The 16,407-nt window shown below is 46.6% G+C and overlaps 4 protein-coding genes across 5 annotated transcripts; all 4 read left to right on the forward strand.

Moving 5' to 3' along the window:
- Positions 1–822: 822 nt before the first annotated feature.
- Positions 823–2,030, forward strand: LOC119195329 (uncharacterized). The gene is made up of 4 exons (XM_037450206.2): positions 823–868; positions 1,194–1,289; positions 1,386–1,526; positions 1,609–2,030. The coding sequence occupies exons 1-4, from the start codon at positions 862–864 to the stop codon at positions 2,028–2,030; spliced, it is 666 nt and encodes a 221-aa protein (XP_037306103.2). The 5' UTR covers positions 823–861.
- A 1,005-nt stretch (positions 2,031–3,035) lies between these two features.
- LOC119216113 (complement C1q-like protein 2) lies at positions 3,036–3,970 on the forward strand. Its single transcript, XM_037468572.2, has 3 exons — positions 3,036–3,121; positions 3,232–3,372; positions 3,491–3,970. The coding sequence occupies exons 1-3, from the start codon at positions 3,040–3,042 to the stop codon at positions 3,922–3,924; spliced, it is 657 nt and encodes a 218-aa protein (XP_037324469.2). The 5' UTR covers positions 3,036–3,039; the 3' UTR covers positions 3,925–3,970.
- Positions 3,971–5,953: 1,983 nt separating this feature from the next.
- On the forward strand, positions 5,954–8,156 carry cbln18 (cerebellin 18). The gene is made up of 7 exons (XM_037466514.2): positions 5,954–6,092; positions 6,688–6,787; positions 6,903–7,082; positions 7,201–7,335; positions 7,413–7,501; positions 7,616–7,696; positions 7,838–8,156. Exons 2-7 carry the CDS (start codon positions 6,688–6,690, stop codon positions 7,973–7,975), a joined length of 723 nt encoding a protein of 240 aa, XP_037322411.2. The 5' UTR covers positions 5,954–6,092; the 3' UTR covers positions 7,976–8,156.
- A 1,938-nt stretch (positions 8,157–10,094) lies between these two features.
- Positions 10,095–16,277, forward strand: tagln (transgelin). 2 transcript variants are annotated; one of them, XM_037471059.2, is made up of 6 exons: positions 10,121–10,256; positions 13,836–13,878; positions 14,514–14,702; positions 15,066–15,237; positions 15,404–15,506; positions 15,621–16,277. In XM_037471059.2, the coding sequence occupies exons 2-6, from the start codon at positions 13,867–13,869 to the stop codon at positions 15,757–15,759; spliced, it is 615 nt and encodes a 204-aa protein (XP_037326956.1). In that variant the 5' UTR covers positions 10,121–10,256; positions 13,836–13,866; the 3' UTR covers positions 15,760–16,277. The 2 variants fall into 2 exon arrangements, with proteins under 2 accessions (XP_037326966.1, XP_037326956.1); XM_037471069.2 differs by lacking the exon at positions 13,836–13,878 and having other exon boundaries at positions 10,095–10,256.
- Positions 16,278–16,407: the final 130 nt, after the last annotated feature.

Genomic DNA, 16,407 nt, shown 5'->3' on the forward strand with positions numbered 1-16,407 from the left:
TATATATATATATATATATATATATATATATTTCGATTAATAAAACCTGCTGGTTTGGAAATATGTGAAACTTTTATTATGGGCGTAAATATGTTCTCCACATCCTTCTGTGTCTGAGGTTCAATGTTGTTCTTTTTACACCTGCTTCAGTTGATCCAATGTACATTTTCTAAATATTTCGAAGTGAATATTTATATAGATGTATATATTAATAGTGGATTCACAGTCCCAGTCAAAAGTCCTGACACACACAAATTGGAGTTAAAGGGCAAAGATAGTGATTATAAGGGAAGAAACACACATTTCAACCATATGACTGAGGGGAAAATAAATAATTTCCCCACAATCTTCTGAACAATAAGATTTATTTTTCCAACATGACTTTAGGGATTGTTCATATAATAGAAGGATAAGAAAGTTCAGCTAGGAAAGGACCAGGTGGTTCCACCAATCAGTGGCAGCAACATCTATTTAAAGGATGAAAATGTAATGTATACCAAAACGTGAATCTGTGCAACAGCGCTAAGAATCAATAAACTGTTCTCCACACACAGTGCAGGCCTCATATCAGGTGATAGTTGATACCTGGGCGGCATCAACAACAAAGCCCTGCGGGAATGCGAGCCTCTAGTGACGAAGGATTACATCTCCAGTTATACACAAATAAAGGCAGACGGGCAGGATGAATAAAACAAAAAAAACACACACAAGGAGGGGCGATGGCACAAGAGGAGGAAATAAAAAGTAAGGTTACAGGGGAGGAGCTATCCGAGAAATATATATGTACTCCCGACTTCGACATCACCGTCAGTCGACCCACCTTCCATCCTTCAGAGGCCGTCTTCCTTTACCAGCATCGACATGCGAGGTGAGACCAACTGCAGCGGCGTGATACGGAGTAGAAACATCACGCCTCCGGGTGGTGATTAGTCACAGAGCCTTTCAGCCTGCTTTGGTGAGATAAAGTGGTTGAAAATAATGGAAGTTAAGATTGAAAATATACCGAATTAAACAGCCATTCAAGCAGCTTTTGGGGGAAGAAGTATTACGCAACCTGTTTAATGGATGTTCTTTAATTGAAGTTTATAACGAAGAATCAGAAGTAATTCAGAGCGGGCTTAATGCTGGAGAAATGCAAATGTTTGCAGCCTGTTTTTTTTACTGGTTTGTTTGTATTTGCTCTTCCCCGCCAGCTGTTGTGTTGTTGGGTCTGCTGCATGGAGCCTTTTGTCAGAATGTGTTCAGCTGGGACAACGGGGCCTCCGACACCCGACAAGTCCAACCCATTGGTGACAAGTTCGTTCCCTTTCGGGTCAATTAATGCTCAGTGAATCTGGATGTGCTGCCATATTCATGTGTGTGTGTGTGTGTGTGTGTGTGTTCAGAGTGTCTTCCGGACCCCACCTCGTGTGGCTGCTGTCTGATGCAGAAGAAGTTGCAGAGGATGGAGTGGCTCTTCAACAAGACCGTGGAAGAAATGAGCAAGAATCTGACCAATTCCAAGATGGCCCTCAACGACATGAGAGGTGAGACGTGGTTAGAAAACGAGAAAATAATCTCAAAAGAAACAAACCTTTAGGTTTTTTTTTTTTTTTTTTTTTCTCGCAGCCAGCCGTAGCGCCTTCTCCGTCGCCCTGGACAGAGCCGACGGCGGCGGCGGCTGCTTCGGCCCGTTCCCCGACGACCGACCCGTCCCCTACCGCCACGTCTTCCTCAACCTGGGCGCCGGCTACAGCGCCGCCACCGGCGGCTTCACCGTCCCCCGCTCCGGCGTCTACAGCCTGGCCGCCACCGTCTACTCTGCCTACGGCGCCCTGGGGACCGGAGCGTACCTGGCGGTCAACGGCCTGGCGGCGAGCGCGCTGCGCGAGAGGGAGAGCCGGGACCGCGAGGACAGCGCCACCCTGGTGGTGTCGGTGAAGCTGAAGGCCGGGGACAGAGTGGCGGTCGTCCTGCCCAAGGGGTTCGTCGTGTGCGACGACTCGAGCCACCTCAACACCTTCACGGGCTTCCTGCTGTACCCGTGCTGAGCGGGCCCCGGCGGGTCCAGGAGGGGGGGGGGTCACACTGACCTGTGGCCCCGCGAGGCCTCAGCATCAGCGTCAATGTTTCCCTGTTTAATTGTGACAGTTGTTGATTTCTTACGGCGCTGAAATGATGCGATGGAAGTGGATGGAAATGATTCTGAATGTGAAATAAAGCAGACCTTTAAACCAAGTATTTTGCATTCTGAGTCGTATATGATGATATAAAAGCCAAGCTCACATTAGAGGTGTAACATGTAAGCATGTTAAACCACATTATGAAACTGTTAAATACTATACTATTCTACTATTCTACACTATTAAAGACCTGAGGTCACAGTTTGGATCATCCACACAGATCAAATACCAGCAAGAAATACTAAATACACATTGTTTACCTGAAACATATTGTGGCCTTTTTTGAAAGCGAGAAATGAGATGTGACCTATAACACATCAGTATATAATATAACAGCAGTTTCTAAAATCACTATGACCTGGTGCCCACAGATTATTAACTGCGTTAGTATTAGAATTACAGAAAAGTGAAGCTATAGACAACGGAGGTGGTTAAATAAATAAAAGTCGATAAAGTGATGAGCACCACATGAGATGAATGAAGTGAGAAGTATCACTCAGGTGCTGTATGCACACCGCTCCCTCAAGCCGGGGGGTGGGGGGGGGGGGGGGGGGGCATTGAAGGAGGCCAAGGCACCTGCGCCCTGTTTGTCTTCTGTTAAGAAATGAGGAGGAAAAAAAACAATAAAATGAGGAGGAGCGACGGAGGGAATGACACAAAAACTCGACAAGGGAGGGACTCTGAAGGAGAAAAAATATATACCCATGTTGCTTCCTCACACCCCTCCATTCATCTGAGGCCGTCAACATGAGAGGTGAGACTTCGTACCTTACAGTGAAGAGAGAGCTCAGATATACAGCGATGCAAGCTTCATTGATTGATGGATGTTGCCTTTGTCCCCCCCCCCCACCCCCCACCCACCCCTCCAGCTGTTGTGATGATCTGTTTGCTGCATGGGGCCCTTCCATACGGCTGGGTCGACCCTGGGGTCACACCGCCCGCAGACCTACCAGGCAGTGGTGAGGAGCTGGAACATTCAGTGTGTGTGTGTGTGTGTGTGTGCATTTCCTCTCATCTCGTGTGTTGATGTGTGTGTGTGTGTGTGTGTGTGTGTGTGTGTTGTGTTCAGGGTGTATCACGGACCGCGGTTCCTGTGGATGCTGCTTGATGCTGAGAGAGGTGAACAGAATGTCAACGTACTTCAACGCGACGTTGAACGCGTTGGAGAAGGATTACGCGCAAGCGAAGCGCAGCGTGGAGAAGATCGAAGGTGACTTACACAAAGCAGGCGCACGTGCGCCAAAAGGATGCAACGAGAGCATCTTTTTCTCTTGTCCCACGTTCTCATCTTCTCTCTCTCTCTCTCTCTCTCTTGTCTCCATCTCCAGCCAGCCGCGGCGCCTTCTCCGTCGCGCTGACCGATCAACCTTACTTCTTCTGCTTCGGCCCCTTCACCTCCGAGAAGCTCGTCACCTACCAGCACGTCTTCATCAACCTGGGCGGCGGCTACGACCCGGGCACCGGCGTCTTCACCGCGGCGCAGTCGGGCGTCTACAGCCTGGCCCTCACCGTGTTCGGGGACGCCGGCGCGCCCGGGGTCCCGCTGGCCGCCTGCGCCGACCTGCTGGTCAACGGGCGCGCGGTGGCCGGGGCCCGGGAGAGGAACGCGCAGGACCAGGAGGACAGCGCCTCCACGGTGCTGGCCCTGCACCTGAACGCCGGGGACAAGGTGGCCGTCAGCCTGCCCGTCGGGTGCTCCCTCTGCGGCGACGTGGGCCACTTCAACACGTTCAGCGCCTTCCTGCTTTATCCCACCGAATGAGTGGCGAGGGGCGCGCGCGGCGGTGGTTTCAGTGCCCGTACGACCACGAGGAAATAATAAAAAACCTTAAACAAAGCAGATGGTGTTCTAGTTGGTTCTTTTTTTTTATCTGGAGATGACTTATTTATGTGAAGATAGTGACAAAATGAAATGACTGGAATAGCACAATTCATGTGCCGTCTATTCATGACAGACCATGTTTTATTTAATGGAACTGACAAAACATTTAAATGTTCTATTAAATAAGGTACAATTACTCAGTTTCAGTGACCCTGTGAAACTTATTTGCTTCCAGAACAACACAAGGTGATTTCAAAATAATTCTGTAGCACAGGTGGATGATCCATTAAAAACACTCCATTTAGAAATGTAGGCCAACATGTAGTTAGATTGCAATGTTTAACGCTTGAGTATGAGACAAAAAACATACATAGCCAAAATATATGATAACTAATTATTTTACTTTAAGTTTTAATTAAGCAAAATAAGATTATTTCAGGCATGTTTTTGTTTGTTACCAGAATGGACTGACAAATAATACAAGGAATACATTTGTTCATAATTACATGATAATACAGATGGTGCAATTTATCGGTTTGGTTGCAGAAACACACATTTACCCTTTTTGTTGCTCATCGTGAAAATAACGCCAATTCAAGTCAATTAGTCAAGTCCACGTATAAGCCTAAACTTGTTGGAGGGGAGGGGGAGGGGCCCAACAAAAGTCATGATTAACAGGAGTTACACATGTTCGACACCACGTGGTTTCACGTGTATTGTTTTTCCAAACGGTTTCTGGTTTGTTGCCCAAACTGTGCTGCAACAATGCTTAACAAAACCTTTAAGAGCAACACAACAACAACAGCACAGTGTGCACTGGCGGTCCCGTTAGCCGCGCGGCTAAGCTAACATACCTCCTCACACCATTGTCTCCTCTCCTCATGCATAACTCCCACATTGAGTTTTGAAAATCTGTAGGTCCAAACAATGAGGAAGTGAGAGTTCCTGGAAAAATGTCTGTCAGGCACAAGGACCAAAGATGCAAAAGATGCAAATGTCCCTGTTGTCTGTTAGCGGAAGAACAGCGACAGTAACGGATGACGGTGCACATTGAGGTCACACGCAACACGTAGAGATGATTGACAGCTGGAAGACTTGCGCATCCAGCTGACACGTTGATGTGTAAAGACGACATACTGTTTTATTCACGCCGTTATTTGTAGCAGAGAAGGCCACAACAGAGGTTTGCTTTGAGGGACTCAAAAAGGCTTCTCAAATAAACCATTCAAATGTGGCCTGAGGAACATTTTGAATGTTTGCTCTGGTTAGTGGTTCCCATCACCTTAATTCGTCAAGACCTCACTGAAAACATTTTATTCCCCCGACACCCCACGCCAAACCAAACAACGATCAAACTCGACCTCGACCTCTTCCGCCGGGCTCAATGCTAACGGTAACTGAGCTAACGGAGCAAACTCCCCCAACATGTCAACATGACCTCACCTCAAAGTATTAATTAACACGGGTAATACATACTCTTTCTCCGCGTACCTCCTCCTTCTCTCCTCCTCAGGGGAGGGGGGGGGATTGATAACACCCTCATGAGGCCACAGAAATCCACCCTGCGCTGAACACTTTTCTTTTGTGGCGAGAGTAGCGCCGTAGATACGGGGACGAGATGGTATCGCTGCTCCTTCCATCTCGCCGTGAGAACTGGGTGACGCCGTATTTTGTTCTCCTCGATCAATGAACTGACAACACCTTCCCCACCTCCTTCTTTTGTCATCGTGGCCGGCGGTCCTTTACGAGGCGACAACAAAGCCCTCCAGATCAACACCTGGGAGGCCTCCGGAACGATGGCAATCAGACACTTCTGTTCTAAAACGGGCCACCACCATCCTCCAAGTAAACAAGGTGCAACTAGATCGAATCCTTTTGTCACGTGACCCCTCTATGTGCTGGAGGGGTAGTGTTTGGCTGTGACCCCTCTCTGTGTGTGTGTGTGTGTGTGTGTGTGTGCCTACCTGTGAGGAGGCGTCCTTTCTACCCCCTAAAGGGGGACGATCCCATCAATGCGCATCAATGTGAAACTAAAACCACCCCCTGCTCAGAACTCACAAGAACTTCACGCAGTGGATCAGACCGGGTAGAGAGAGGAAGAACAAACAGTAAGTTTATCTTTTATATTATACGGAATTCATTCATCGTTAAACCAAATCCTTAACTGTTGTGATGTGGTGAATTTAATGAGTTGTTCATTTAAGTCAGTTGTGTTATCTTAACTTCCTGTCACTTCTTGGATTATTCTTTTTAACAATGCTCATTCTATGTAATCATGAGAGCTTGTGTGAAGAGATCATGACCAGGAGGTTCCAGATGTTTGAGTTGCTTAAAGCTGGACAGCTAGCTAACGTTGGCCCTTATTTTGGACTAATTCAGAGCCGATTTACCAGCAGCTACCAAGCATTGACTATGCATGCAGATTAAATCCAGGGCAATTCCTCTTGAAATGAAAGGCTTGGTTAAATGAACATTATGTCCACGTGAGGACGGTCCTGCAGATCTTCAGTCGTGGCTGCTCTTTATTATTTGCACACTTGGACACCAAAACAGGCGGGCGAAGTGTGAAAAGGGTCATCACAAGTTTCTGAAACCACTAGTTCTCAGGGTCACATTTCCTGAACAGAACATTTAAACGTTTTCAAGTCCAATTTGCCTCCCCGTGTTTGTGGTGCACATCGACCCGACTCACTTCTCTCCCAGATGGCTGTACTACCCCTCCTGCTCCTGTTGGGGTCGCAGTTTCTCTGCGGTCGCGGCCAGCTGCAGTCCGCCGGCATCGAGCTCCTGACGGAGGCCGCAGGTAAGCCGACGACCTCTCGCCCCCCCCGCAGAGATCCATCCGTTGCGTACGTTCCTCGCCGTCCGGACGTGTGTCTCTCGCGTCTCACCCCTTCTTTTTTCGCCCACCGGCCCAGCGGCGTGGCAGGGGTCTCTGCCCTGCGCCAAGTGGGACTGCGACTGCGCCTTCCACAAACAGCCCGGCTGCTGCTGTGCAGCCGACGCAATGTTCCAGCTGGAGGAGGATTCCTTCCTCAGGATTAAAGACTTGATGCGTGACGTCATGTCGCTGGGAAAAAAGGTGCAAAAGCTCACAGGTGAAGGTGACACACACACACACATCTTTTTGGGGGGGCCTTCTTGTGCCCAGTGCAATAAATGTCTCTCTCTCTCTCTCTCTCTCTCTCTCTCTCTCTCTCTCTCTCTCCCTCTTAGATTACAGCAGGATTGCCTTCGAAGCCAACATGAATCCAGGGGGTTCCCAATGCTTCGGTCCTTTCAGCACCAACGTGCCGATCCCCTACTCCAATGTCACTCTTAACGATGCCAACGGATACAACCCTTCGCTGGGTAGGAAACACACACACACACACAGGTTTGCTTAGTGAGCTTTAGCATTTAATGAAGCCTAACTCCTCCCTCTCCAGGTGTCTTCACTGCTCCTTGTGCTGGCGTTTATGTCTTCTCCTTTACGGTCCACTCGTGCGTATTGGAGAATGAGAGCCTCTACTATAAAGTAAACCCAACCCGCAAACCCCCCAAAAAAAATTCCCGACCACATTCTGCGGCTTTCGCTCGCACGGCGACCCCAGCCGGCTCCTCATCGTGTGTCTTGTCGCGTCCGACGTAGGTCCAGCTGATGAGGAACGCCGTGGTGGAGGCCAGCGTGTGGGAGAACAACCGAGAAGACTTTGAAGACAACGCCAATCACGTAAAACACACGAAAAAAAAAAACTGCTTAACAAGAGCGAATGGAGGCGATTTGAGCAGTGGTCCAAAAAAAAAAAGAAAGAAAAGAGAAGTACAATGCAGGAAGCAATAAAGCTGGCGTGTCCTCTGTCTCTTCTCTCAGGTGGTGGTGCTGAAGCTTCAGAGAGGCGACCAGGTCTACGTCGAGCTGATGTCCGGCAGGAAGCTCTGCACACAACAGCCGTTCAATATCTTCACCGGTTACATGCTGTACCCCGACACTGGTGACTACATGTATTAAACCTTCAGAGTCCAGGTCATGAACATGAAATATAAAGTACGCGGGCGTTTGATGTACAACGCGGTGCACACTTCTTTGAGTAGAGTAAAAAACGGAAGATTTGGATGCATTTGTGCCAATTGACTACCACAATGGGACATGCTTTTGATTTGGAGATAATAAAAGTTCATTTGACAGGCGATGTGCTTTTTATTTATGAATCTGTTGTGCACTCGGGCTTGCCACTGTCACACATTGACATACACATAGACCATTAATGGAAATAGGTAGCCTGTTACGTTGATTTAATAACAGGCGTGTCATTACGCCGCTAGAATTTTGGCCCACGAGTACAACTCTCTAAACAAGTTCCTTTAATGGAAGCTCACGACAAAATGAATACACACCACAGACGGGCAGTGAATTCCTCCAGTTGAATAAATACATGACGTAGGAGCAGCTTCGTGCTGTCGGGAGCCAGCAGAGGGATCAGGAAGGAAGGACGTGTTGCTACTTCAAAGCAATAATTATAATAAAAATGTCCTGTGTTAAATATGAGCTCCAGATTAGGGAGGGTTGGATTAGCAGCCAGGTGGATTTTGGGGGTTAATGGCACAGCAAAAATACTATAGCCTACTACTATATTAAAAATGTATTTGATGTAAGATGTAATCATCCTTGGTTTTCTATCCTTTAAACTCCCAGGAGAGCAGAGAGACTGAGCAAACTGACTGTAAAATACTGTCCGACATCTACGGTATCTTTACTGTATCCAAATAACAGCAACTACCTGTAATTAAAACATACACTTTTTAAAATTATGTGAGATTCACTAGTTTCACCTGTATAATACACAAAGTCTCTTATTATACAATTGATGCATTTGTTATTGATAATAAAAACAACGTGGAAGAACGGTATTTAAGAGATTTCAATTCATCTTGAGGGGTGAATCTGTACAATATGAAATTCGATTTTGATCATGAATTAGCAAGATAATTCCTAATTTTACATTACATTTAGCTGAAATTGTGAAGCAGTAGTTTCACCATAACTGCTCGTTTTGATACTTCAGATACAAGCCTAAGCCTCGATCTGGCGCAGTACACTACTAGAACTTTCTGACTCAAACGGATGTTAAAACGGAACAGGATCTGTGTGGCATCACGTTTAGTTCAAAACACAGTTTTTGGCTGTTGCGAATTAGTCAAAGCTGTACACAAATCTTCTCAGTCGACTGCAGTTGCAGACTGTTTGCGCACAAACAAACATCTGGCTTGGTTTCCGGGTTGCAGCTGATGGGATGAGATGACCACTAAAGAATGAGCCAATCACAGAGATTAAAAACAAACAAGTGTTTGGTGCCATCGGCCAGGCTGCTTTTCTTAATACCACGAAGGAATGACACCGTTGATACGAGACAGATGTGGACCACTGCAGAAGGCCCGACCATGCGGTGCCTGTGTTGTTTGTGCCGCACGACCCACACATGGGTTCGACATCTCGACTGCGATCCATCTCGACTGCGATCCATCTCGACTGCCGGCCTTCCGCTGCGGGAGTGAAGCCAGTGACGCATCGGAAACGAAGAAGCGATGGAAACGTGATGAATGACAGCGCCGTGGTTAACACACACACACACACACACACACACTCACACACACACACTCTGGGTGCCACTGCTGACGAGCCAGGACTTACATGGAGTTATCTGGCTGAATGATGGTGACTCTGTCACTCCCTCCTCCTCCCCCTCCCCAATGCACAACACCTTCCCTCCATCCCATCGCTCTCTCTCTCTCTCTTCCTTTGACTCACCATCTCCACCTCCATCCTCTCCCCTCTCTCTCCCCGACGAGCAGGGATGGGGCGAAAGGTATTTGGAGAATTCCTGCCTCGACCAAAACCAACGCCGCCTGGCTGCTGTCCCGGGCTCCTGCACGGAGCGGCTCTACCCAAATAAGGCCAGGACTCCCAAAGCAGACGTTGAGCGTTAAGGGAGCTGCTGAAGGGGCCGTGCCCTTTTATGGATGAAGTTTCCTTTTTTTTTTTTTTTTCTTTCTTTCTTCCCTCTCCCCTTTCTCTTCGTCCCTCCTATTTGTCCTCGACACTCCCCTCCTCCCTCGCTCCCTCTCTTTGTGGACTAGTGAAGTCATCTCCCCCCTCGTCGGCTCCTTTTAAGCCGGGCACTTTTGAGAGGGAGGTCCCTGCGGCGCATACATACAAACACCCGGTCGAGCATCCGCACTGCACCCTGCACGCCGCACTCCTAGCCAGCAGAGAACTCACCTTTCCCTCCACAGTGAGTATGCTTTTACTTTTTTGCGTTCCCAAATGAAAGGCTCCTGATCGACATTTGGGACTTTTTTGGTAGGAAATGGCTCAGTTCGGAGTTTTGAGACCATCTATGGTTCCTATAATCTTTATTTTAATTCGTTTTGAATTTAGAAATTGGAGTTATTTCAAAATAAGAGCGATTTAATCATGCAAAGGTCCAAGGAGAGGTCTGTAAGCAACTAGACCTAAATAGGATAAGCACATACATACCTACGTCATTTCTCATGATATATAGAGTATTTACTGTATTAAATCCTCTGTGTGTGTGTCTCCATGTCTGTGATAAATAGTTTCTTGTGAGTCTTATTCACAGTTTTATAACAATCACTTGTTAAAAAACTGCTGTCTGGAGCCCTGGTTGAACACCAGCTGACTAGTGAGTCCCACAATTGTTCACAGTGACCCGATTAAGATGTCATTCAAGGGTTGACATATTGTCCGAGTGAAGTGAGGCCAGGGTTACGGCACAAAGGTGACGCCTGGCGCCGCGCCGTATCAGTATCAACGCTCTCATTTGCAAACAAGCAAATATTCCACCTCTGGAACACCGGCGCCTGTCGAAGCACGACTTCCCAGCCGGCACCGACACGCAGACGCACAACAGCGTCCGGGCCCTGAAAACTGCGACACACAAATGGAAGCCATTTATCAACGGAGCAGAGCAGAGGGCCAGACAGGTCAAGTGAAAGGATGGGGAGGAGTCGGCGAGGTGAAGAAAAAAAAAAACGGGCCGGGCATGGAGGTTGGGTTGTGAAAACAAGGTGAAGAAGTCTGCAGCTCTGGGTGGAGGCACCAGCAACAAAATAAAACGGGTTTTCTTTATAAATCGTTGTGTATCGAGAGCCTGCTGTTGAAGACGGCAAAAAAACACCCAGTGAAAAACCCAGTTTAGCTTCTAAGCAACAACCACGAGACACAATCTCAACACAGACAAGACAGAACAGGAGCCCAAGCGATACTTTTGTGGCACAGGCATTGAGCTCCTCAGAAGAAGGAGCAGAACTTTCGGGAAGGGCCTCGGCAGCTTTCGGCGCTCGTCAGAGTCTGGCACGTCTCGGGGCGAAGCCGCAGGTTCCAAACCAGAGAGGCACCAGAGAAAGAGGGAAAGAGGAACCACAAGCTCCGCGGGACGCAAATCGCCGCGGCGACGGTGAACAGGTCCCCCCCCCCCAGCCCCGGGGCGGCCTGTAGGGGGCCAGATGGTTATGTGGTCGGGTTAGCTAGTTAAGGCCAGGCAGGCGTGTCCTCCCGTTTCCTGCCTCGCCATGGTGACGGGGAAACAGAGCGCGACACAATGGGGAGAGACGCGAGGGGGATGAAGTCATGGTTTTGGGAAACAGCACTGAAGGACTTTTCTTCCCTTTTTGTGTGGCAGTCGTCTCACTTTTTATTTTTGAATCTTAGGAATTAATTAATGATGGCAATTGGGATATTGGTCAGAAAAAGTTATTGTATTTTTATACAAGAACACCTTGAATCCTCACTTACATTCAAACTACACACAGTAGTAGCCAATTGTTGTTGATTTTTATTTTAATTATGAAATCCATTTCTTATTCAGCAGCCGAGGTTCTTTAATGCACGATAACTTACTACCACTTTTATTTATTTTATTTGTAAAATCAAGTTTATTCATTTTATATATTCTAACCTACAGCACTAAAAAGTATGAATAGTAGCAGAAGTAGTAAAGTTGGATGGACTGATTTGCTACATTGATATATTGATTGTATTGTAGTAGTAGTAGTTGTTGCTGCAGTAACTTTTGTACTATCAATTCCAGTAGTACTTAGATAACTTAAAGAAGGAATAATTGCAGAAACAGCGGTATCAAAGATATGAAAAGGTCTATGCGGCATCCTTCACTTACTTAACGTTTTATAGAGAGAGTTTAAACCAGCTGGGTCTGATTCATTGTGCGATGTTGTGAGCGCTGCTTTAAATATTAAGGAGAAACAGGCAGACAGCACAGGAGCTCGTTTGGCAGATAGTTCTGAGTTATTGAGTCTGGGCCCAGTCCCAAGGATAACAAACGGTCCCTCGATACCCATGAATACCACAAATAGAGACCAGGCCCTGACGCACTGACTTGACCTCTTAAAATGTGATGCTGGTCTCTCAACAAGACATCAGAAGCCAGTGAGTTCATGTGGTTTACTCAACGTCTATTTCTTTCCCTGCCATGAGTCGAGTATGTGTGATTTAAAATTGCGGTCCACATATGAGGCGAAGAAGTAGAGGCCAATGGAAAAACACTGCTTGGTGGTAATGATTGCGTAACGACGAACGTCGGTGGGAATAACAAGCGTGTGTGTGTGTGTGTGTGAGTCATATGAAGATAACATCATTTTCCTGTTGGGAAACTTGCGGTTGCGTGTAAGTGAGCGCGTTGCCCAGCGAGTGTATGTGTGTTTGGTTTCGTGTGGTCAGAGAATATTACTCTGGGTCGGTGGTAAAAACTCTGTCGGAGGCTTCTGGGCAGGAACCCGTTGACATGCAGTGGATCTCCTCGCGGTGGTGGGACCAAGTACTTTGTTTAGCATTACCCCAAGGCCAGAAATACCTCTCCGCCATTAAATCCTGCTTAAAAAATGGAGACTCTGATTGTATCATTTCCAGCTGCAGCAGTCGCCCCAAAAGCTCTTATGAACGTCACTCACAAGCCAGCCTCTCCCTAAATAATACTCTGCTTCGGTTCGGCTCTAAATGAACCCTGATGTACTAAATCAGCCTCGTGTTGCACACTTGAGACTAGAGATTGAGACCGAAAACTAATGTTTACAAAGGTTACTGAGGGAACCTATCGAGAGAGAAGTAGAGTCGTTTTCGTGTTCATGTGATTAAACTAGTGCTGTCAAACGATTAAAATATTTGATCACGATTAATCACATTTATGTCATAGTTAACCCCAAATTAATCACAATTAATCGCAAATTCGAAATGTCTTTTTTTTCTAATTTTTCATTTTCATTTAAATGCTCTTATCAACATTTAAAAGTGGATTGGCTTGCTTTATGCTGTTATGTTTTATTTGACTAAAAAACAACATTGCCAAACAGGGCGGTACAAAATAAAATGATAAAGTTGACCATTTCAGGTCAACAAGGATTCAACCTGTAGTGCAGTTAAACCATGGCTTAATATTTTCTTTATTTCAAGTTGGCTGTCAGGCCTCTTATTTCAGAAACCGTTGTAATTACTTCACGTGGCCTGTTGAAGATCTGTTGAAGAATAGTATGGAGAGGAAAAAGGAAGGAAGGAGGTGAGGGAGCAACGAAGGAAGGAAGAAAAGGGAAATCTAATAAAGAAAGTGCATGTCAGCTTTTTAGTATTATGAGACAAATGAACCTGAAACATAAAACGACCTCAGTCTTGACCCTTGTTACGGTGAAGGAGCATCACCACCGACTGGTAAAACTCATGTGACACTAAATACACACTAAATGATTAGATTTGATTGTGGCCCATCCAATTCCAGAGATGAGCCTCCTCCACTCACCTCCTGGGTTTTAACCTTTAACCCTTGAACTTTGAACCTCCCCAGGGACAGGAAGTTGAACCGACCTGACATCGAGATGGCAACACAGGTTGGATGGTGCAGACAGCACTTTGAAATGGGTTTCTTATCTTTTTTTTTTGCACTTGGCTGTCGGCCCAAAGGCATAAGACAAAAAAAAAGGAATGATACATGTGCTGACACCAGGGGGGGAAGTGTGTGTTTTGTGATATGCAAATATGCAAATGCTGATGTAGAGCTCCCGTTGCACGCCACTTTTTCCCCTCTGGGACGCGGGTCCAGATGAGGCTGAGCGGACGTGCAAACAGGAGACACCAACGCTGTCAAAACGCCACTCTTCTGGGAAAAGGGGTTCAAAGCGCTGCGCATACGCTTATATGCACGCTTTTGACTTGCATGCGTTGCATCTGATGTACAGTGTGGTCTGTGTAAGGAGTCCCTGAGTGTGTCGATTCTTTCTACAGCGATGCATGTTGGCGCAGTGTTAATATCCTCTGTTCATATTGGCCTTAAAAAACAATTGTGGAACCAAAAGGGACAAGGAAACAGTAAGTCCACATGTGTACGTTCTGTTTTCTATTCCCAAGATGGCGGACGGATGATTTCCCGACCACGGATCGTCACGTTTACTAAAGCTCTTTTTCCCAGAGGTTGTGTTTCTTTTTTTTCTTCTTTTTTTGGTGACTCTCTTTGACTCTCTCCCAGGGAGTCGGCATGGCTAACAAAGGTCCCGCCTTCGGTATGAGCCGGCACGTTCAGGACAAGATCGACAGCAAGTACGACCCGGAGCTGGAGCTGATCCTGGTGGAGTGGATCAGCCGCCAGTGTGGCGCCGGTGTGGGAAAGCCGGACGCGGGCAAATTGGGCTTCCAGGCCTGGCTGAAAGACGGATGTGTGAGTCTAGATATTATTTTTTTTTTTAAATAAATCACTGGTGTCAAAATACATCTTCAGTTTCACAGAGACTAAGAGACGATGCAGAGGATACGAATTACCAACACGAGAATTTCTTTAAATCCTTTTACACTTTTTGCTTCTAGATCCACTGTTTTAAGGCCAAATTTAGTCCAAATCCAGACAGAAAAGTAAATTAAGCAATCTATTTTTAAATGGCTGCATGGAACTAACCCGTTTTTTAAATGTTTTTCCTCAGTCAAAATGAATAAAGGAAAACAAAGCATTTCATATAATGGCAAAACATCTAAGATTGAAGTTTGATGAGCGACGACATCAAACGATATTTGTGTTAATCTCCAGGTCCTCAGCGAACTGATCAACAGTCTGTTCACCGGAGAGAAACCAGTGAAGAAGATCCAGAGCTCCACCGCAGCCTTCAAACAGATGGAGCAGATCTCCCAGTTCCTCAACGCTTCGGAGAAGTACGGCGTCACCAAGACCGACATGTTCCAGACCGTGGACCTTTGGGAAGGTGAGGGAAGCTTTTCGGTGGTCCTCATCGCCTGTTTACTTCAAGTTTTTTCGGCTTGTAGCACTTTGTGGGGAAAAAAAAGGCCTTTGGATATGATGATGCACAAGTGGAAGGATGGAACAGTGTTGATAATGTATAATGTGTGTGTGTATGTGTGTGTGGACAGCTAAGGACCTGGCGGCGGTGCAGAGGACTCTGTCAGCTCTGGGAAGCTTGGCCTTCACTAAGGACGAAGGCACGTACAAAGGAGACCCCAACTGGTTCTTCAAGTGAGTCCACGAGACACGAAGTCGTCGGCCGCTCTGTCGACCTCCGAATTAGAATAAAGGCACCGCTGCAGTTTTTATGGTCCGTTGTTCAGCGACGTTTCCAATGTGTTGCAGGAAATCCCAGGAGAACAAGCGGGACTTCAGCGACGACCAGCTGAAGGCGGGGAAAAACGTGATCGGTCTACAGATGGGGTCAAACAAGGGAGCCTCTCAGGAGGGCATGAGCTACGGAAGATCCCGGCAGATCCTGTAAAAAAACAAACAACAACAACAAAAAGACCCCACTGAGCCACAGATTCCCCTCCACTTCCCCCCCCCCCCCGGTCTGGATGCGTGTCCCAGAGCCCCTTGCGTTTACGCTTTGCACTGGTGGTCATCACAGAGCTCACCATGCTTCGTCCCTCCCACTGCAGAAAAAGGACCAGTGCAATCTATGTAGTCTTAAGCGGAAAGAAAGTAACCGAGTGGCCAAGGCCTTGGAGGTAAAAAACAGGGCGACAATGTGCCACAACTGACCACTGTCTTGTCTCTTAATTCAATACTTAATTCAAAAATGTCTGAATTATGGCATTTGATTCTTAGATTTTTAGTGACATTTGAAATTTTGATCTGTGTTTACGTAACTTGCAGAAGAATATTTTTTTCCAAACTATTACATCCCATACATTTACATTATTGTTCATTTTTTCTCACTTCCCACAATGCTAAGCCTGCTGTATCAGCGCTAATATTTTTGTACATTGTCTTATTAAATAATGACTTTGAAATACATTTCTGAATTGACTTCTGTGATCTTTGGTAATTCAGCTGGACTTTTCTGGGAAATAATTACTTTAGCATCTCTTTCAGTGGGGTTGAGCTAAAAAAAAAAAAAAAGCATCTCTTCTGAGACTCGATTAAC

Source organism: Pungitius pungitius, chromosome 3, assembly GCF_949316345.1.
Source record: "Pungitius pungitius chromosome 3, fPunPun2.1, whole genome shotgun sequence".
Classification (NCBI taxonomy): domain Eukaryota; kingdom Metazoa; phylum Chordata; class Actinopteri; order Perciformes; family Gasterosteidae; genus Pungitius; species Pungitius pungitius.